The 21,366-nt window shown below is 58.3% G+C and overlaps 3 protein-coding genes across 5 annotated transcripts; 1 reads left to right on the top strand and 2 right to left on the bottom strand.

Moving 5' to 3' along the window:
* The first annotated feature begins 32 nt into the window (after positions 1-32).
* Positions 33-3,128, top strand: LOC138114924 (uncharacterized). 3 transcript variants are annotated; one of them, XM_069024905.1, is made up of 2 exons: positions 33-116; positions 1,253-3,128. In XM_069024905.1, the coding sequence occupies exon 2, from the start codon at positions 1,277-1,279 to the stop codon at positions 2,402-2,404; it is 1,128 nt and encodes a 375-aa protein (XP_068881006.1). In that variant the 5' UTR covers positions 33-116; positions 1,253-1,276; the 3' UTR covers positions 2,405-3,128. The 3 variants fall into 3 exon arrangements, with proteins under 3 accessions (XP_068881006.1, XP_068881007.1, XP_068881005.1); XM_069024906.1 differs by lacking the exon at positions 33-116 and adding an exon at positions 155-231; XM_069024904.1 differs by lacking the exon at positions 33-116 and adding an exon at positions 712-798.
* Positions 3,129-3,292: 164 nt separating this feature from the next.
* On the bottom strand, positions 3,293-7,462 carry LOC138114925 (PHD finger protein 13-like). Its single transcript, XM_069024907.1, has 5 exons — positions 7,267-7,462; positions 5,605-5,697; positions 4,709-5,309; positions 4,351-4,389; positions 3,293-4,239 (listed from the first exon to the last, which is right to left on the bottom strand). The coding sequence occupies exons 1-5, from the start codon at positions 7,366-7,368 to the stop codon at positions 4,013-4,015; spliced, it is 1,062 nt and encodes a 353-aa protein (XP_068881008.1). The 5' UTR covers positions 7,369-7,462; the 3' UTR covers positions 3,293-4,012.
* Positions 7,463-9,663: 2,201 nt separating this feature from the next.
* On the bottom strand, positions 9,664-20,502 carry ABCF3 (ATP binding cassette subfamily F member 3). Its single transcript, XM_069024293.1, has 21 exons — positions 20,392-20,502; positions 20,048-20,195; positions 19,894-19,973; positions 19,510-19,565; positions 17,705-17,802; positions 17,467-17,589; positions 16,928-17,194; positions 16,643-16,723; positions 16,044-16,103; positions 15,669-15,725; positions 15,442-15,464; positions 14,796-14,851; positions 14,462-14,662; positions 14,230-14,306; positions 13,943-13,987; positions 13,480-13,612; positions 12,796-12,884; positions 12,504-12,595; positions 11,821-11,953; positions 11,377-11,464; positions 9,664-10,562 (listed from the first exon to the last, which is right to left on the bottom strand). The coding sequence occupies exons 1-21, from the start codon at positions 20,462-20,464 to the stop codon at positions 10,404-10,406; spliced, it is 2,139 nt and encodes a 712-aa protein (XP_068880394.1). The 5' UTR covers positions 20,465-20,502; the 3' UTR covers positions 9,664-10,403.
* Positions 20,503-21,366: the final 864 nt, after the last annotated feature.

Below are 21,366 nucleotides of genomic sequence, written 5' to 3'. Positions count from 1 at the left end.
CCACGGCGGCCGAGCCCTCTGCCAGGCTCGGCGGTGCGGCTCTCGGCGGTGCTGTGCCATCCCTGCGCCGGGACCCTCCTCACACGGCAGCACAGCCGCGCAGCGGGTGCTCCAGGGTGGGTATCGCTGCTCCAGCTTCTTGCTGTCGCCCTTCTCCCGAGGGTCTGCTCGCGGTGGGACGTGGCGGTTCAGATCAGCTTGGGCCACCGGAGCTCGGCGGGGTCCCGTCAGGTCAGCCTGTCCCTTCACAGTGGCGCCCGAGAGGCTCAGCCCTCTGCCCACGGGCGGGGATGGGGTACGCGGGGGCCGGGCTCGGACCCCTGCCCACGGGCGGGGATGGGGTACGCGGGGGCCGGGCTCGGACCCTTGCCCACGGGCGGGGATGGGGTACGCGGGGGCCGGGCTCGGACCCCTGCCCACGGGCGGGGATGGGGTACGCGGGGGCCGGGCTCGGACCCCTGCCCACGGGCGGGGATGGGGTACGCGGGGGCCGGGCTCGGACCCTTGCCCACGGGCGAGGCTGCAGGGCTTGTCCCCAGCCCGGCGTAAAATGTTCGGGGGTGCCGGCGGCGGCGAGATGCGGGGGAAGGCAGAGGGATGCCGGAGCGGAGCGGGCATGCCCGGACAGTTCCCGCGGCGCCAGTGGCCGAGCGGCTGCTTCCCTCTAGCGGGGACCGGGGGCTTGGCCGGCGGCTGCGCCCAGCCCAGCCCCGCACCTCCCTCCCGCGCCCCTCGGGCCGCCGCCCTGCAGCACGTGGTGAAGGCGGGACGCGCTTCCGGAGCGGCGGCGGCGGAGCGGTGAGAGCGGCGGCACCGGGCGGGGCGGGCGGGGCAGCTCCGCACCGCGGTCCCGGAGCGCGCGTGGGATCCCCGGGGTGCTGCTGGGGGTTCCCCCCCTCACGCCTGTCCGGACCCCTGCTGGCCCAGCGGATGCGCCCGCGGGAAACCCGCCTGGTCCCCGGGCAAAAGCGGCTCCTGCGGGCAGCGCTGCCGCGTCCCGGCGGGAGGTGGCTCCGGGGGCCGCTGTGCCCCCGCCCTATCCTCGGGGCGGCCCGGGCTGGGCTGCGGGGAAAGGGGGTGAGAACGAGCACCCCAGCTGGGCCAGCTGCCATTCCACGTGACACGTGAGCCGAGGGAAGGTGTGGGAGTAGCAGCTCTGGCAGGAACACAGTGCCCTGGAGCAGGCGCAGGGAGGGCCAAGGAAAGGGAAGTGTTTTGAAGATCTGCATTAAACTTTATTCCACGTCCACAGTGTAAGATCCTCTGACTTGTAGCAATGGGGAGACCCAGGAAGGAGTCTGCTGGCACATCATCCCCCCGACCCGCCACAACTGCCTCCAAAACTGCCCCTGCTGCGCCCCCGCCTTCCACCTCAGCCACCCGGGCCAACGCCACAGCTGCAGGGAGCCGATCCCGAAGCACTCCGGCTGCCAAGGCTACCACCCCCACGCAGGGGCGGGGGACAAAGGCAGACTCTGCTCAGCCAAGATCCACAGCATCCCGCAGAGCCCAGGGAGATGCTGGGGACAAGAGCAGTGCACCCACCAGGAGTTCTACAACCCAGAAGAAGGCGCCTGATGCCAAGGGAGCCGCTGGTCTTGCCAGAACTGACCTGTGCCCACAGAAGAAGCAGCCTGGGGCTGACCTGAGCAAGGCCTGTGACCGGTTCCTGCCCCCTGTAAAGAGCCAGGACATCCCAAGGGTGGAGAAGGAGACCCGGGGCCAGCGGGAAAACCCCAAGTGGTACGAGTGGCGGGAGAACCGCATCACTGCCTCCGTGGCCCCCAGAATTGCCAACAGCAAGTTTGCCAACAGCAAGACAGACGAGGTGCCTCAGTCCTACCTAAAAGAGGTAGTGGGCTCTGGCTCCAGGGTGCAGACCCCAGCCATGTCCTGGGGGATCCGCAATGAGAAGGTGGCTGTGGAAGCCTACAAGCAGAAATCACAGAAGGGGGGCAAGCCAGTGCAAGTGGAAGACTGTGGCCTTTTCATTCACCCGGAGAAGAAGTGGCTTGCTGCCAGCCCTGATGGGATCATCAAGGACGCAGCCACAGGGGAGGACCTGGGGCTGCTGGAGGTGAAGTGTCCCTACAAGCACAGGAACAGGACAGTGCGAGAGGCCTGCAAGGACAAGGACTTCTGCCTGGAGGTGGATGGGGATTCCTATGCCCTGAAGAAGAATCATCCCTACTTCACTCAGGTCCAATGCCAGCTGGGAACCACTGGCTTCCAGCACGCCGACTTCGTGGTGCACACCAACAAGGAGACGGCTGTGGTCCCCGTGGAGTTTGATGGGGAGTTCTGGAGGAATACGGTGCCCAAGCTGGAGAAGTTTTACACGGAGGCGGTGATTCCCCACCTGGAGCAGAAGGCAGGCAGCTCTGCCTGGGCCAAGGAGGAATAGACCACTGCCTGCCTACCTCAGCTGGATACTGCTTGGCTGCATAACTCCAGCTTTGTCCCCTAGCAGAGAAATTACACCCAGGTCAGTTGCTGTTCCTGAACCGTTCACAGCCTTGGGACTGAAATGTTGTACCAGCAGGACCCTGCTTGGTAAGGGTCCCCACAAACAGTGCCTTCTTGCTGCCCCAGCCAGGTCAGCACTCAGCCCCCAGAGCCTTCTAGTCCTGTCACCCTCACTGCATCTCCCACCTGTCCCAACAGCATCCCTGATGGAAGGTGGCACACCTCTGGATCTGCAAATGAAGCCAATGATATCTCTGTGTTGGAATTAGAGGCTTATTTTGTGGAGAAAACTGGAACCTTTGGCACCTCAGTTGTTGTCGGGACTAATTTTTAACTGCACTCCAGAGTGGAGACAGAGACAAGAAAAGTTTGTCAGAGCCCAAGAGCAAAACTTGTCTTTTGAGCCTAACAGTGATGTGCCTTAAGCATCAGAGCAAGGGCACATGGACACCCTTCCTCCCTGAGCCATCGGACCTGCTGCTTCTGCGGAATAACCCACGACATTTCCCGTGAGATGCCTGCACGTTCTGGAGCATGATTCTCACTGAAGAGATTGTCTCCCAGGCCATGCACCTCCTGAGGACCTACCCATGGAGCATCCCTGTAAACTGCAGCAGCATGAGGAGGAGGTCATTGCCAAATTAAATATAGATGCACTGGTCTGCTTGTTTCCTGTTGTTTTTGCAGCTTGGGATTTATCTGGGGGAGTAACAGGGCTGAAAGGTGTCCCTACACCAGGTCCCCTCCCAGCCACAGCACAAGGGAAGCACTTGCCTCGCAGAGGGACATGAGAACCAAGACCACTGACCTATGCCAAAGCCACCACTGTTATGGCAAAAGTATTTATTATATACATAAGACTCCAGTCACACTCCACAGGGCAAGGACCAGAATTCGCTATAATACAAATTAACTATAATACAAAGTAACTATAATACAAATTAACTATAATACAAAGTAACTATAAAAACATAAAGCACTTTTGGGGCCCAGGCTTTCCACAGGAGGAAAGAGGCACAGGGACGAGCCTGGGGGCTGCTGTGTGACAGGGGGCTGTCCCACACCCTGCCCCCAGCTGTGGTCCCACAGTAACCAGATGTGCAAGTAGGAAAGAACCCAGTTAAGAATTATAGTCATGGGGACTGGCAGGTGGGGGCTGAGCTGAGTGTCACCAGGACAGGAGCGGGGCCTGCATACCCCAGGGAAAGTGCAGAAGGCACATGGGCAGGGCTCTTTGGAGGGGCTGTGAGGAGGAGGTGGGATCCAACAGTTAGTGCATGTGGGGCCCCAGGAGATCACAAACACTAACACACCACCCACAGGGATGCGCATCTAGACCACCCTCCTATCCCCCACACACTTCTGGGATAACCGAGCTCTGTGGCCAGTATGATCCTCAGGGAGGAACCGCAGGGCAGCTTTCAGGGGCCAGAGGTGTGAGGGGGACAGTCTGGCCCTGTGTCCCAGCCCCTCCCCTGCCAGTGCATTGATTGTCTAAGTTTTCAGGTTAAAAAGGGACCCCCAGCCCTCCTGCTCTGCAGGAGCTTCAGTCAACGAGGCGCTTGCGGGGCACTGTCCGAGCTCGGTTCGAGCGGCGAATCTCCTGCTTGGCATCCCGGCACCGCTGGCAGATGAAAATGTCAGGCACATTGGATTTGCGGATCTTGGCACAAGAGAGGTGGATCCAGGTAGCGCATTCGTTACATTCGATCATGGGCCTCCCTGCAAAGGGCTTCATGCAGAAGCAGGTGATCAGATCCCAGGCATCATCATCTGCTCAGGGAGAGAGAGACACTGGTCAGACACCACCTTATCAGCTGCAGGTCTGGCTGGGGCCAGACCAGCCAGTGCCACTGGTGTTAAATGGGACAGCCCCCCACTCACCTTCTGCTTTGGTGTTGGGAACTTCTGTGAATTCGACTGCTAAAGTTGCAAGAGGGGGGAAAAAAGAGAGAAAAAAAAATAAAGACCAGAAGAGTAAGGCAGCCCTACACCCCACTTCAGACCTGTTTCAGGTCTCTACCACTTGCTCTGCAGAACAGAGCTGCCAAAGGGCAGGTCAGCTCCCTGCCCTCTGCTCTTCAGTCCCCCAGGTCCCAAAAGTATTCCTCTTGCTGGGAGGGGCTTGGGCTATTGACAGACCCTCCTTGTGGCCAGCAAGGATGGCTCCAGCTGAGGGAGGGACAATGTTTGACACTGGCTGCAGCACAACAGGGCCCTTTGCAATCCCCCAGACACTTACCACTGAGCTGGGAGGTCTCTCTGCTTGTATCTTCCCCTGTGCTTTGGTCCAAGGTATTACAAGGACTAGGGCTTTTCCTCCCTCCGGAGAAAGGGTCGTGCTCCTTAAGCTGAGGATCATCTGCTGGCTTCTCAGTTCCCTGCGCTCCGTACCTCAAGTCCTTCTCCTCCGTCATCGGCTCCTCCAGGAGGGAGTTGGGCTGGGGGTCCCCAGACGGGTCCAATAGCTCCTCTTTCACAGGAGACAGCTGTCCTGCCAGTGCAGCCAGCTGCTTCACCCCATCCTGCTCTGCCCCAAAGTCCTTCCAAGCACTCAGCGGTACCCTCTTCTTCACCTCCTGCTCCAAAATGCGTTTCTTTGCTGGTGGTTTCTTCCGTTTGATTTGCTGGGGCCGGACGTTGTAGAAGGCGGTGGAAAAGGCAGGGCTGTTCATTAGCAGGCCATTGTCCACAGCCCCCCTGGCCACAGCATTCCTGCTCTTCCTATTGTCCATTGGGATGTGGCCATCGGAGGAGTGAGATGAGGTCGAGCTATCGCTGTCCTGAGTGCTCCCCGTGCTGTTCTGGGGGCTCATGCTGCCTCCATGGGTCCAGGGCACATACTAGTGGCAAGAGGGGAAGATGAAGGATTAGCATGAGAGAGCAGAGCACAGATATTCAGGGTAAGGAGAGAATGACTCTCCTGCAGAGTCTACCCAAATTTCAAGGCCAGGCTGGATGGGCCCTGAGCAACCTGATCTAGTGGGTGGCACCCATGCCCATGGTAGGGGAACTGAAACTAGATGATCTTTAAGGTACCTTCCAACCCTCTTTAAGATTAGGAGATGGGTCTGCACATACCAGGGAGACCAGGAGAACCAGTGTCTTTGTAGAGGAAAACTGTGCAAGCCCGCTTACCTCTTCAGGGTACGGGATGTAGCCTGCATAGGCCAGAACGAAGGTGCAGAACTGGTTGAAATCCTCCACAGTTCTCCGCCGCTTCTGAAGTGGCTGCAACAAACACCACGAGTGGATTAAACTCCCAGGATATCCCAACCAAGCCGATATCACAGCCGGCTCTGGCGGCAGCCCTGGACCACCCGGCAGTTTTAGAAGCACGGAATATCGAGGTCACCCAAACATCCATCCTTCCCGTAACTCTTCTTCATCATCTGCCGAGGCAAATGCAGCCCTTCCCTTTAAACCCAGATGCCAGGCGGGGTGGTGGTGGGGCTGGGCGGAGGGGGGAGGGAGGGCCGGACACACGCGACGACACCGTGACGACATGCCGGGACACCCAGAGCCGGGCAGCCGCCGGCGGAGCCTGGATCAGAGGCTCGGGGCCCCGGTGCCGGCACGTCCGCCCACGGGCGGTGACTCCAGGCTGGGGGATGCTCCCGGGGCAGCGCCCGGCGCGCTCGGGGCTCAGTCCCGCGGGGGGAGCGGCGGGAGGGCCGGGCGCCGTCGGCAGCACCAGCGCCCCCCGGGGCAGCCCCGCACCCCGCGGCCGATCGGGGGGGAGCCGGGGCCGGGCCGCAGCGCTCCCCCCGCGGCGGCGGCCGGGGATGGGAGGGGGTGTCGGGGCCGCCCCCCCGCGCCGCTCGTCCCCGCGCCGGGCACCTGATGGCTCCCAAGATGGCGCCGCGCTGCCGGTCCTGCCCCGGCCGACCGGCCGGGGGGGACCCCGCCCCCCAAAACGACACCCCCGCGCCCGCCGCAACCGCGCCGGCACGGGACCCCCCGCTCCCCCCGAACCGGCGCGCAGCACCCCCGCTCCCCTTCACACACACACGAGCACTCCGGCACCCCCGTAGCCCCCAGCCCCCCCGACCGCCCTGCCGCCCCCCTATGGGGACCCCGACTGCCGCCACCGCCCCCCCGGGGCAGCATCCCCCGCCCGGGCCCACAGCCGCCCCTAGAGGACTCCTCTCCCACGCACAGCCCCCGCGGGCACACACGGAGCCGCCCCCCCCCGCGCACATACAGACACTTACACACACACAGAGCCCCCCCCCAGCCCTCCCCCTCCAGCACAACCACCCCCCCCGCACCGGGCGCTCCCCCACGAGGCCCTCCGCGACACACGACCCCCCCAGCACACACAGAGGGACCCACAACCCCCCCCTCACACACACATGGCCACACAGAGGGGACCCCCCCCCCGTACAGCCACACCGAGGGACCCCCCCGTACACACATAGAGCCACACAGAGGGCACCCCCCCTCCGTACACACACACACACAGAGGGCACCCCCCCCCCCCCCCCGTACACACACACAGCCACAGAGAGAGGACCCCCCCCCCGGACACCCGGACACACACGCACCCAGGGGACCCCCTCCCCCTTTCACACACACACAGAGGGGACCCCCCCCCCCGAACACACATACACAGAAGGGACTCACACAGGGGGACCCCCCCGCACACACACAGCCACACGAGCCCACCCCCCTCCGCGCACACACAGACGACTCCCCCCGCTCCCGAGGGCACCCCCGCACCCCCCGGCGGCCCCGCGCCCCCGATGCCCAGCACGGAGCCGCCCCGCACCACGATCCGCTCCCCACCGCCCCGCTCACCTCCTCGGGCGCCGGGGACGCGGGGCTGGGCACAGGGCTGCTCCCCGCCGAGCACGGCCCGCCGCGGGGGCAGGGCTCCGCCGGCTGCCCGCCGGCGCTCATGCCGGTGCCGGTGGCGGTGCCGGTAGCAGTCCCGGTGCCGGTAGCAGTCCCGGTGCGGTGCGGTGCGGTGCCCGCCGCCGGTGGGAGCGAGGCTCGAGCGCCGCCCCGGCCGCAGGGGCGGGACCACCTGGTGGCGGGGAAGGCGGGGGCGGGGCCTCGCGCCGATCGTCCCGGTGAGGGGGGGTGCCGGTGAGCGTCCGCCCCTCCCGGTGCCGAACACGGGAGCGCAGCCGGGCTGGACTCGCCCGGACCCGCCGCCAACGGCAACGCCGAGGCACCGCCCACCGCCCGCGCGGGGTCGCGGCTCAGGGAATGTTGGGGCTCGGGGGGAACACCGCGTTCGAACGGTCCCCGCGCGCCGGGGCGGGGCGGCACCCACCGCACCGGGCTGCTCCGTCCGACCCGGCCTGGAACAACTCCACGGCTGGGGCATCCACAGCCGCTCTGGCCGACCTGTGCCTCTGCCTCCCCACACTCCCAGGGAAGAATTTCATCCTAATATCCAATGTAAGTGTCCCCTCTTTCAGTTTAAGGCCATCGCCCCTTCTCTCATCCCTATCCGACTGTGTAAAAAGTCACTCTTCCTCTTTTTTAAATATGTCAGCAGCAAAAGCCACCCCAGAAGTCACATTTTCTCATTACTGGATGAGGATAGGCACCCCACAACCAGGTACATAGACAAGGCAAAGATGTTTAATGCTTTCTTCACTTCAGCTTTCAACACCAGTGATGGGCTCTAGGGGTGCCTGAGATGGAGGACCACGGCTGTGAGGACGATAAACTCCCAGTCAATCCCAAACTTGTTCCAGCTGAATCCCTTTATGGGGATGGTGTATGAGGCCTTATGGAATTCATCCAAGAGTACTCAAAGAGCTGGTGGATGTCATCATGAGACCTCTCTCAATGATTTTTGAATGCAACAGGAATCTGGAGTGGACTGAAAACTCGCAAACACTTTTCCAGTTTTCTGAAAGGGCAAGAGGGATGATCTCGGGCACTATAGGCCTGTCAGTCACATTTCACTGCCTGGTAAAATTATGGAGATTATTCTGAGAGTTATGGAAAAATACCTGAAGGACAAGGCAGGCATCAGTCACAACCAGTACAAGTTCATGAGGGGAAAGTCCTGCTTGAGAAACTTAATTTCCTTTAAGGACAAGGTGACTCAAGTAGTTGATCAAGGGAAGCCTTGATAAAAAATCTGGAGTTCAGTAAAGCTTTCAATACTGTCTCTCCCAGGATTCTTCTGGACAGAATACCCAGCACACAGATGGATAAATATATCATGAAATGGGTGAGCAACTGGCTCATGGCTCAGGTTATAGTGAATGGGGTGACATCAGACTGGCAACTGGTCACTAGTGGGGCTCTGCAGAGCTCAATTTTAAGGCCAACACTCTTCAAATCTTCATAAACAACTCGGATGCAGGACTCAAAGATACACCGAGTTTGCCAACGAATCTGAAGCAAGACAGCTGCATCAGCAGATCCCCCCAACCAGGCAGCCCATAGTAGACCCCATACACAGGCTGTCTTTTGCTGGTCCTGTCCTTGATTTTTACCCACAGGTTCTCAACCTGTTTATGGCTGTTACTCAGAGGCAGCTCTTTGCTATCTGTCCCTTCCTTAGGAGAGTCCAACACCCCTGCCCCTCCTTTCCATTCTCTCTTCTGAAATCTTGTAGCCCTCCATTACGGTGTTCCAGTTGTGTGGTATGTCTCACTGTTTCTTTCATAGCAATTATGTCACAGTTTTTTAATTGCACCATGGTTTCCAACTCCTCTTGTTACCCATGCTGCATGCTTTGGTGTGGAGACACTTGAGCTGGGCTATGGGCCTCTTCACCGTTTGGGAGGAGCCCTGCCAAATAATTCCTTTGAGACGATTTATGGGTATTACTCTGTCGCTTCCTAAGGTGGGGGTGTTTCCTGGTTCCTCTCAGACACCCAGAAATACATCCCCTTACCCTGCTCAATATAACTTAAAGCTCTGCCCCCTTCCTTCTGCCCACCCTGTTTCCCCCCCAAACCACAACCGGATCCGGTACCCTCCAGAGCTGACATCCAACCCCAGCCTCACAGCAGCTCCATGCCCCCAAAGGTGGCCTGTGGCCCCTCACTGCCCAGTGGGACACTGGCACACTCCATCCAGGAGGTCCCAGCCTCACCTGCACCACAGAGCTGCCATTTAATTCAGAGAATCATCTGGAAAGCATCTCCCCCTCACCAGCCTTGCGTTTGGGGCAACACCCCCCCCCAAAATCAAGGCCCACAGCCCCCCAAGGAAAGGAGAGCATTGCACCCACTGCGTCCTGCATTTATTTACACCACAACCTCTGTGTGGGTGGGTAGGGAGGGATGCCGGGCAGCCCACCCCCGGGCCAGTTCAAAGGCAAGGCAGGCAGCGAGGCGGTACCGGCAGCAGCACAGGGAAAGGAGCAGGGAGCACGCCCAGGAGAGCTGGGCTCTGGCTCCCTCGGCACTACAGACGTAAGCAAGCCCCAGCACCAGGGGGCTGGGGAAGAGGCGGGGGGGTCACTTTTAGCAGCAAAGGCCTCATTTCCCTCAAAGGCAGCAGGGAGGACAGTGGCATGTGATGGAGCTGGACTAGTGCTCAGGCAGTTAAAAAAACAAAAGAAAAAGGCAGAGGGTGAAGCAAAGAAACACATAGAACAGCTCTTCTGCCCTGCAGAGCACGGAGTTAAACCGAGGGTCAGGATGCTCTGCCTTCCCTCCTCTCGGCACAGCAGCAGCTCCAGGCACAGCCTTCCCAGTGTGGCCAGTGCCGGGCACAGCCCGGGCCAGCGGCAGAGCCCCTGGCGTGCCCCTGGCCACGCACACCAGACTCCTGCTCCGGTGCTGTCCTTCCACCCGGCCCCGGGAGGGGAGAGCAGTTCAGGTGGCAGTTTGATGGCATGGCTGACGGTCCATGTGGGCAGCAGCATCCTCGGCGCTGTGCCAGGCACAGTTGGGATGGATGCCGAGGTGGCCAAGATTTGCCTTCCAGCCCCTGGTGCAGTCCGGCTCCCACCTCCCTTATAGGAAACCCTCCTTCTGGAACTGCTCCTTCAGGATGTCTCTGTACTGGTCAAAGCCACCCTCAATGCGTGTCACAGTGGCGTTCTCACACACCCACAGCTCCTGGCACACCAGGCGGATGAAGCGCTCATCGTGGGACACCAGGATGATACCACCCTGTCAACACATAAGGGGGAAAATTCGCAACTTAGTGGAGCACAACCCAGGGCCCCAGGCTGGTGGCATGGAGATCTTGTACCTCTGTCCAGCCTGTGCCCACCACTTCAGGTTTCCATCCGCTCCAGGGAAAACTTAACAGTATTTTACTGGCAGGGAGCTCATCCCAGCCTTTCCTTCCTTCAGGGGGACAGACAGATCACCTATGGAGGAGCCATGTGCAGCAGTAACACATTTAGTCTCCACTCTCGGAAGGCAAGTGCAAAGTTTGTTAGTGGCTCTCCAGGTCTCCAACAACTTCAAGGATGGAGAACCCACACAAAGTCAGTAACAGGGAAAAGGTGTCTGGGTAAGGCCATGAGCAACCTCAGCTAAACTTTTCTTTCACAGGAAAACTGCCCCAACCTGAGCAACAACCAGTGAGATCCAGGTTCATCACAGTGGTATCTGGAGGCTGTCTTTGGAGATCAGGCATAAAACGTGCCTAAGGAAGATCTGAGCAGCACCAAGACAGGGCTGGGAGCTGCACACAGCACGTGAGAAGTCACAGTGTAGGTGACTAGTGAGGATGGGACAAGGTGCTCTCTGGGCTACTACTGCCTCTCGCAGCCACTCCTAGCCAAAGCCCGCAAGTAAACAATCCACCAGGATGGATGGCTAAGGCAGAAATGTGACTCATTTCCCAAATTCTGTCCTAGACTTGAAATCACTCCTGGTATTTCACCATCCACCTCTGGCTGAGGTACCAAGTAAATTGAGCTGGAGGCTGCAGGAAGCGTTAGAAAAACAGAAGATGTTGCTGGGAGAACCTTACCCGGAACTTATTCAGTGCCTTTGCCAGTGCCTCAATGGTCTCCATGTCCAGATGATTTGTTGGCTCATCCAGGATGTAGAAGTTTGGACTGGAAGAGAAGACAGCTCTGAGGATGCACTGAAACAGGCTCAGGCTGGGTCTGCACTCTGACAGCTGCTTTAGCTGCTTAGAGCCACAGCCACTGGAATGTGCCTGGCCCCAGGATCGGTACTGCCCAGCCCCAGGGACACCTTTTATCCCTGTGAGCCCAAAGCAGTGGGAGAAAACCACCTGCCTCCTTTCACACAGTCTCCCAAGGGTGACAACCTCCCTCTCCATAAAAACCCCCAAGGACAAGGCTTCTGTGGGGTAGCAGAAAGTCCCTGGATGCCTGCCTTCCTCCCAGTGAAGCAAGCTCCAGGGATGAAGCCATGCAAAAATTAACAGCATTTGGGAGAAAATTACCAGGGCATGGTCATCTGGGCAAAGGCCACACGACTCTTCTGACCTCCGGACAGGCTGGCCACGGGACGCACGGCCAGCTCTCCAGAGACACCGTAGCTCCCCAGCTGATGCCGGTACTCCTCCTCCGTCTTCCCTGCAGGATCATGTCACAACACAGCTATGGCACACCTGGTGTGACACAGGGCCGCAGCTGGGTAGCCTGTGCCAGGCCAGCAAACGGGACGAGCTCAGCAGCACTTCCAGGCAATTCCCTCCCAAGCAGGGGGTTTGCAGGGAAAACCTGACTGACACAATCAGGACAAGGGCTGCAGGGCTGGTGACTGACACCAAGTGATGCTAGTCCCAAGTCCCTGTTACTGGGTTAAGTAATGGGGAAGAGAACTAGAGGTTTTGGCAACTGGGAAAGGGGGATTCAGTGCTCATCCTATGAGTAGGAAAGCAGCTCATTCACCCCCAAAACTTGGCACCAGCCTGAGACGTGCAGACTGCCAGCTACTCCTGCTTCTCTTGGCTGGTGACCTGAACTCGGCTGGACGAGGGGAGTTATCTCAGTGCTGGCTGTGACCCTTAAGGACTGACAGGACAGAGCTTTCTGCCCAGGACCATGGACAAATCAATGCTCCTCCATGCACAGCAAAGGAGACCTCAATGGCCCAGATCTTCTGGGATCAACAAAAACTCACCTGGGAACTTTCTTGCCAGTAACTCTACAGCACTGATGTTCAAGTCTAGTTGATCCACATGGTGCTGGCTGAAATAACCGATCTTTAGGTTTCTGCAGAATGAGAGGAGGGATTGGGAGCTGGTACCAGGTGCTACAACCACAGCATTCATAGCTGCAGTGCCATAAGGGGACATGTGTGTGGGTGTGCTGGACCCATCCTGGTCACTCAAGCAGCCACAGCTCCAAAGCACAGCCCGGGAGCCCCCAGCTGCACCATTCCTCCCAGTCCCTCAGCCCTTCTATCCAGGTACCTGTGAGCATGTCTGATCCCTCTGACTGGCGCCAGCTCCCCCATTAAGATCTTCAGCATGGTTGACTTGCCAGCGCCGTTTTCCCCAACCTAGAGAAGCAGCAGCAGCATTGGAGAATGTGAAATCCATGAAGGCAGTTCGGAGAGGGGGGCAGTGATCAGGGAATTTCAGTTTTTGCAGATGATGAGGGGGAGCAGGACAGAGCATAAACGGTGACTTCAGCTACCAGGAAGCTGCATTTCTATCACTGACAAGAAGCATTGGCAGCAGTGCCAGATGTTCCCTCCCCAACCCTCAAGCCTAAGGAATACCTGGTCCCAACCTCATTTGCAAGCGCACAGTGTCTGCTGCCCCATCCAATGAAGCAGGGCCCCCACTACATGCTGCTATCACCTAACAGGAGCCACATATGGACCCAGTCTCTTCTCAGAGGCATCCAGTGAAAAGATGAAATCAAAAATTCTAACTGGTATTAGGAAAAATGTTCCAATGTTCCTCAAAATGAGGATGGTCAAATGCTGTGATAGGACCCAGTGGAATGGAAGAAATAGTCCTCCCTGGAACATTCAGAATTCAAGTGGACAAGGACATGAGCAACCTGATCTATAACCAAAGCTACCCCTGCTTTGAACAGGGTCCTCCCAAGGTCCCTCACAGCCTCCATTATTCTGCAATCCCACATACCACACAGATGCGGGACTCCAGGTCAGCAGAGACAGAGAGGGAACGAAAGATGTAGTGACTTGGCTCATAATAGAAGTCTACTTCATCCAGCTGCAGGATTGGGGGGGAGAACTTCTCAAAGCCATCAGGGAACCTGAGAAGGCAAGAAGAGGTGAGAGATGGCCAGGAACTTCAGAGACTCCCAACCCCCCAGAACAACCTCTGTAACCCCCCAGATGACAAGGAGGGCTCCATACCATGCAGGGCCTCAGGGAAGGACGGTCACGAGAAGGCAACAAAGACCTGCAGCCTTGGCCCCAAGAGGGAACCCAGCCTGAATGAGGGGACCTGTCTGGGCTCCCTGTCAAGAGTGAAGCTGGCCCACACAAAGGGGTGGTTGTCCCAGATGGGACAGGACCCTGGAGAAGCTCATGTCAGAAACAGAGCCAGGTACCCTCCAAACAATGGCTCAAGGGACACTTACTTGATGATCACCTCAGATTCCTTGTCCACAGGTTTCAGCACTGGCCTGCAAGAAAAGGAGACATATAACCAATGTGCTCTGCACCTTGGGTCTGCTCCCACACCAGAAGCCCAGGTAGAGTCTTTAGCTCTGTGACACCTCATCCTAACCAAAGCCTCTGGACCAGAGACAGGCACCCAAAAAGCCCAAACCACAATTGTATCTGCTAGGTGCCCTGGGAACTTCCATTTCTTCCCATGAGCACTGCTCCTTTCCCACCTCCAGTGAGGAGCAGGACAGGCACTCACAGTTTCTCCAACAGCTTGAGCTTGCTCTGCACTTGGGACGCCCGGTTGGCGTTGTAGCGAAAGCGGTCAATGAAAACCTGCAAGAGAGAAAAGCGTCAGAGAGCCCCAAGTCCCCTTCAGCACCAGCCACTCTGCTCCACTGCCAAACCTACAGCAACACAACCACTAAAGCAAAGGGAAAGGGACAAGGCTGGAAGAGGAATGCCCCAGCTCCACTGGCTTCTCCCAGTACCTGGATGTGCTCACGGTACTGCTGCTGGGCTTCATACTCTCGCTGCTGGTTCTTCAGCCGCTCCTCCTTGATCTTCATGAAGTTCTCAAAGTCCCCACGGTACATGTCCAGCCGCTGCGAGTGCAGGTGGATGATGTCTGTGGCCACTGCGTTCAGGAAGTTCCTGTCATGGGACACCACGAGGATGGTCGACTGCCAGGTCTGGAGGAGACAGCAAGAGGGAGGCCTGAGCACCATCAAGCCAGAGTACAGGGGTTGGTCCGACCACCCAGGGAGGTGAGGACATCTCCATCCCCCACCTTTCTTTGTATCAAGGCCTCCTGCCTCCCCCTACCTGCAGGTAGGTCTCCAGCCACAAAATTGCCCTCACATCCAGCATGTTCGTTGGCTCTGAGGGAAGGGAAAAAGGCACTGAGGTCAGGAGGGATGGGGATGGCTGGATGGTATATTTTTCCTACAGGAAAGCCTAGTGATCTGCACTGGGGAGGAGGAGAGCCTGAGCCTGAGAACCTTTACCTCCAGCTCAGGGGACTCCTGTGTAGGGTGTGATGTGGTGGGGCTGAGGCTCAGGCAGGGATGCTCCCCCCACTCCATGTTGGTACTCTGAGCCTGGCGCCCCACAGCAGCATCTCACCGAGATTCCCTACCCAAGGTGGGCATGCACTACAATGAAGGGACTTCCCCCAGCACAGACTGGCAGCCAGGGTGCATGGGTGCATCCCAGGAACTGGCAAGGGAAAGGGAACAAAACTTGGGGCAGGATGACATGCAGACCACCTGGTTGGGGCACAGGGCAAGGCTCTGCTGAGCACAGTGAGAGCTGTTCCCCAGGCAGACTTCCCCGTGCCACTGCTGCCAGGCCAGCCTGTCACACAGGGCTATTTTGAGCAGGCAGATAAAGGCCATGGCATGTTCCCAACCCCAGGAAGGGCACAGGCAGGCCCAGCAGTGTCAGAGGGGCACTCACAGTATCAACTTACCATCCAGAAGAAGGAGATCTGGCCTAGGGAAAACAAGACATGGGTATCAGGAGCAGAAAGAGCACAGGGTCAGTGCAGCATCTCACCACACACACAGAGCTGCAGTGCCTCCAGTGCCCCCCACCCCGAGAGCCTTGGTTGAGAGGACCCCCAGGCAGCACTCCTGCACCTCGCAGCATGGACAGCAAGGGGGCTTAACCCCATAGCATGAAGGCCTGGACACCAACCTGGCAAACAGGGCTCTGGCTAAGGCCAATCTCATTCTCCAGCCTCCAGAAAACTCTCTGAGGAGAGAAGATGCAGAGAGGGGTTACTGTTCAACACAGAACCACTCTGCCTGTCTGCAGGATCCCTTCTCCCCCATGGCTCTTTTGGCTCTGCTGTCACCCAGAGGCAGCTTGTCCCTGCAGAGATTTCAGGCACAACACCAAGATCTGTGGTCCAGCAGGAAGGTGGTTTGGCACTCCCAGGGCAGGAGACCACACTGGATGGGCAGGAACAGACCCCTGCTCTTCCTTACAGCCACAGCAGTGCCTGGGGGCTCACTTGGAACATCTCCCCAGCCCCATCACTGCCTCAGCGCCCAAAGTTTGGAAACTTACTTGGTTGTCTGTTGTTGCATCTTTGCGTTAAAGCCCAGCCCAGCAAGAATGACGGACGCCCTGAGGAAAAGGGGAGAGAACTGGAATCCAGCTACAGCATCCAAAGGCAGAGCACAGAACGAGGCCTCAGACCCACGGCCACCAAGGGAACTCTGCTACATATTTTAAAGCTATTCTGGTGCAGGAAAGCTTCTCTGCACACCCAAGAGAAGCACTTGGCTGGAAAATGCAGCCCAGCAGGGCACAGCATCCACATTAAGTCCCAAGAGATTTGCAAGGAGTTTTCATCTCTTTGGCCATGAAGAATCACACCACCACCATCCCAAAACCGTTCCCCAGGCACCAGGAACCTAAGGAGGTCGGAGAGGAGCAGCAGCAACAATACAAGCCATTTGGGGCAAAAAAAAGTCCCTCCAGCTTCAGTGGAAAACTCAACTATTCCTAAACCAGCAGAGCTGTGACAGAGAAGAGACAAAACAGCCGGGAAAACCCCATCCCCACACACTGGATCCCAGGGCCACAGCATCACCCTTCCATACCCCAAACCACTGCTCAGCTCTGACCATGCCAACACAGTGGTGCTCACAGGGTGGTCTCACCTTGCTGGGGCCTTGTCTGCCTCAATCTCCTCCAGCTTAGCATAGATCTCTGATAGTCTGGCACCTTCTGTCCCTTCTCCCCTAGGGCAGAAAAAAGAGGAGTGTGAGGGACTCACTAAGTCAGGGTTTGAGTGCTGGGGGAGGCTTATCTCCCCAGGTAGGACTAAAGTGGGCAAGATGCAGCCCAGCCCTGCCAGAGCCTTTCTTTGGAGGGGAGAAACCTCAGAACAAGACCTCGTGGTCAAGCGGCCACAGAAGGGCTGGAAATCCAGGGGACCAGCTCACCTGCCAGCACTGATCTTGGCTGTCAGGTCCCTCTCCTCCCGCAGCAGGCTCTCCCTAGTGGTGTCACACTCCAGCACACTCTGCAGCGCCGGTGTCTCATCCCCTGCCACCTCCTGCTCCACGTGCAGGATGCTGATGTGCGAGGGGATGCGCAGGCTCTGGCTGGCGATCATCTTCAGCAGTGTGGTCTTCCCCAGCCCGTTCCTGCCCACCAGCCCATAGCGCCGTCCAAAAGCCAGGTTTAGGTCTGCTCCTGTCAGCAGGACACTGAAGCAAGGGAACAGGCAGGTCCCTGGTCAGACTGTCCCATGGAGAGGGGATAACCAGCAGCCACCTGCCCCTGGTGTATTTCAGGCTGTGCTGGAGCCAAGCAACCACCACAGGCTTCTCCTGCCCAAAGCTGACGGGGTCAGTGCCCACCTTGCTTCCTGATCTTTGCCACACCCTCTGTAATTTTTCAACTGCTCTCTAATCCAGTCTCAAACACCCATGGTTCAAAATCCCAGCCAGGGTCTGTCCCACGCCCCCAGCGCACTCACCGCTCACCGAAGGACACATCAAAGTTCTCGATGCGCACATCATACGACTTGTTCTTGCCTGATGACTCCATGCGAGTCTCCTTCTTGCTGGAAGCTTGGCTGGCAGACGCCTCCTCAAGGACTCTGTGGACAGGCGGAACACAGAGAGGGGACTCAACAGGAAAGCTCTGGTACAGTCAGATCCCAGCCATGCTCAGCAGAGCGGGATGGGGATGTTCAAAGTGCCCGCCATGCTCACGGAGGGCCAGATGACTTCAGGGAATCCCGCTCCAGCCTCTTGTCCTGCTTGGCTTTCAGCTTGGCTTCTGCCTTCTCCAGTTTCTTGGCATTCACCATCTGGGACACAGAACAGAGAGTCTGAAGAAGAGAGAGCATCTTCAGCAAAACCCCCAAAAGCCCAGCTCTGGGAGAAGAAAGATCAATCAACCTCTCAAGCCTGGAAGAAAGGCAGGGAGGAAGGACAGAGAAACTGGGACAGATTCAAGAGCATTTTGAGGAGGCAAATCAGGCCAGGAAGCTACCTCAGGAATGAAGTCCTAAATCAATAGCTCATACACAAGTTCTGCCTCAGCAAGGCAGAGGTTTTGGCTGACCCTACCGTACAGTCAGTTTCTGTAGTTCTAGGGACCTGGATCAGCCAAGTCACTTCAATATCAGCAACCTGCTAGTCCAGTGCCTCTTCTGGCATACCCTGTACCCACCCCTGAAGTGCACCATGAGGTATTTCCCTTCCAACGCGTTAAACGTTAGCCAGTTTGGAACAAACTCTTCTTGAGCAGTGGATCAGAGACAAAGAGCATTTAATTAACCCTGAAGGCAAGAAGGTGCCAAGAGTTTTAACCTGGCTTCTGGTCTTGGCCAGGCTTTCAGCCCACTCCAGCTTATTCCTGCATTGAGTCAAATATTTGTGGCTGACCAAGAACACTCCTAGATATTTCTAGGCAACTCTGCAGGCACCAGAGCACGTTACAGACCTGCATGCCAGACTGAAGAGCGTCTTGTTACTAGAGCTGTGACCCCACGCCTACAGACAAATTGAGTCACTCTGTAAACCATACAGAGTTCTGAATCTCCCAGTAAGACATCCTCTCAAGCTTGACAGGTCTCCCAAGGCTGCCTCTGAATTGTCTCCAATTTTTCTGAAGATCCTTTTTTCAGTTGCAGACACGAGAGCTGGAAAGCGAACCCAGTCACAACAACTCCGGTGCCAAAACCAGCCACAGCTGCCAGTTTTTGCTTAAGACTCCCGTTCAGACACGTGGGATTGTGTTAGGTCTCAGCTTCCACGTGAAGGGTTCTCATCCTCAACATATTAACCCATGGCAAGGGAGCTCTGTGAGGGACCAGCCTGGCAAAGACATTGCCCACGCTGTACAGCTACTGTCGTCCATGCTTGGTGGATGTACAACTGCACCTCACCCATGCTCAGACTTTGGCACATCCAACACAGATGGCAAACCAGGCTGTTCCTGAGCAGCTACACATTCCATCAACACAGATGTCCTGATCTTCTCAGGTCATGGACTGGAACTACTTCCGAACTTCTCTGCTCCTGATCTTATTTCCCAAACCACAACAACCTACATCTGTCTCTAGAGCTGGGCTTACAACCTCCCCACAGCAGCTCTCCGCTAACTTCCCACCTGTAACATCCCCACATCCTGCTATTACCCCAGACTTTACCCCTCATTGAATATTCAAGATGTCATCCAGAGACATCCTATTTTCTCAATTAAAGGCCTTGCTGTAGGAGCCAAAGGTCCTCACAAAAGTCAGAATTCATTAAGGAATTACAGCAAAACAGATCTTGGCAAATTAGTAAGCTGCTAACTCATGCTGAGCCTCTTCACCAGACCAAGGTCAAGAGCTTCCCAAACAACAGGGAGCCTGACAAGGAGGAGCAGTACCCCTGCAGCTGTACTCCTAACCAGGATGCTGCCTGCCTCAGCTGCTCTCCAAGGGCGAGGTGACTGGAGCGGGGCAGGGCACCTGCAGCCCCACGTGCCAGCTGCTCCCACAAGGAAGGGCACAGCCCTCACTTACCGAGGTTTGGCCTCTCTTCAGCAACAGCCCCGGCAGCAGGTCCGCACTGGCGTCACCTGCAAGAAGACGGTGGGGTTGGCGAGCACGTGTGGCAGGGAGGCTCCGCAAAGCCCTACCTTAATGACCATCCATGCCCAGACATGACTGATCCCTCTCCCGACAGGATGAGGGACCAAAGGGCATCTCTCCACCTCCTCGTTCACTCCAGCTTATCCTGCGGGTGCTGCTGCCCACAGCTCAGCAGCAGAATGAGAAAAAGATGTGTGCCTGCGAGGGAGAGCCCGAGGCTCCCCTCCCCAAGGTCAGGTGAGCACACACAACGCCTCGAGCCCTTCCGAGCTCCAGCACCCCGACAGGAGGACGTGAGCCTCGGGCATCACTCACCGTATCCATCAGTGATCTGGGAAAGCTGGATGGGGGCATCCAGCAACACCTGGCTGCAGCGCTGGGCTTGGCCCTCGTCCCTGCGGAGAGGAGGCAGAGGGTGAAGTGCGTGAGTGGGGTGAGGGGGTGCGACGGGGACGCCGGGTGTCCTTACAGCTGCAGGGTGTTGAAGAGGCGCTGGCAGATCTCCCTGATGGCGCCGTCGTCCTTGGTGTCCTGCGACACCTCCCGCAGCAGTTCGCCCACCGCCTCCTCCAGCTCGTCCACCGACTCGAAGTCCGCCCCGCTGCCGTGCAGGATCCCTGTGGGCACACGGCGCCGGCGCTGCACACCCCGCCGCTGTCGCGACAGGTGGCACCCTCCTGCTCCCCCTACCCCAGCCCTCCCCGGCCGCCTGTCGCGATTCGGACGCCGCCGCCTGTCGCCACAGCGGGAAGGTGTCGCGACATGCTGCGCGGCGGGAGGCCGAGCCACAGCGGGCAGGCCGGAGCCGCTCACCCGTCACGTAAGCGAAGAGCTCGCCGTCCAAGTCGGGGAACTCGGAGCGGAGGATGTCGGCGCAGGACGCCATGGCGGGGCGGGCCCGCCCCGCGGAGCCGCCGCCGCCGCTCGGAGCCGGAAGGGACGGCGGGCGCTGCCGGGAAGGAGGCGAGCGGCCGCCATGGCGCGGGGGCCGCCGGGATATGTAGTCCGGGCCCGACTGCGCCTGTGCACTACGGGGTCGGGAGTGGCGATCCCGGCGCCAGGAGTGGCGATCCCGGCGCCACGGGCCGGGACAGCGGCACCGAGAGCGGTCGGAGCGGCCGGGACGGGCCCAAAGCCCGCTCCGCCCCTGCCGGTCTGTCGCCCAGGGAAAGAGGCTTTGGGAGGATTTGGGGTTTTTATCCTCCCTCTTTTAGAAACAGTTTTTGCTTTTAAACCACAGTCAAGAAAGACACTGCAGGTTGGGGTTTGGGTTTGAATTTTTTCATCCAGCCATGGGGAATGACCACTTGGACACCCTCATCTGCTCACAGACTGAAGACAGAGGGGCTGAGCCAAGGACCAGGTCCAGCTGCTCAGCAGTTGCTGGTTCCTTCAGCTATCCCGCACAGCGCCCACCTTGGCCCCCACCACCAAAAACCAAGTTAAAAGGGGAAATGGCTTTTGAGATTTTTTTCAGGTGCACACAAGGAAAGGTCACCAAGATTCTTTTAAGCCTGGCTGCGGCACAGGAACCTGACTTACAGAGGGCTGGACACACTCCACCAAGAGTTCAGTTCATCCCAGCTGCAGCCCCAAGGAAAGCCCAGAGCATCCTCCTTTCCCCAGGGAGCTGCGGCATTGGCACAGCTGGAAACAAAAGCATCACTTGTCCTTTTCACCTACTAGCCCCCAAGCAGCCCAGGGCTGGGGAAGCAGCGCAAGCAAGCCCCAAGACATTGTGGCAGAGGGCCAGGGCACAGCCAATGCTCTTGCAACATCAGTCCCAAA

Source organism: Aphelocoma coerulescens, chromosome 9, assembly GCF_041296385.1.
Source record: "Aphelocoma coerulescens isolate FSJ_1873_10779 chromosome 9, UR_Acoe_1.0, whole genome shotgun sequence".
In the NCBI taxonomy this organism is placed as follows: Eukaryota; Metazoa; Chordata; class Aves; order Passeriformes; family Corvidae; genus Aphelocoma; species Aphelocoma coerulescens.
This window is presented reverse-complemented; position numbering and strand designations above follow the sequence as displayed.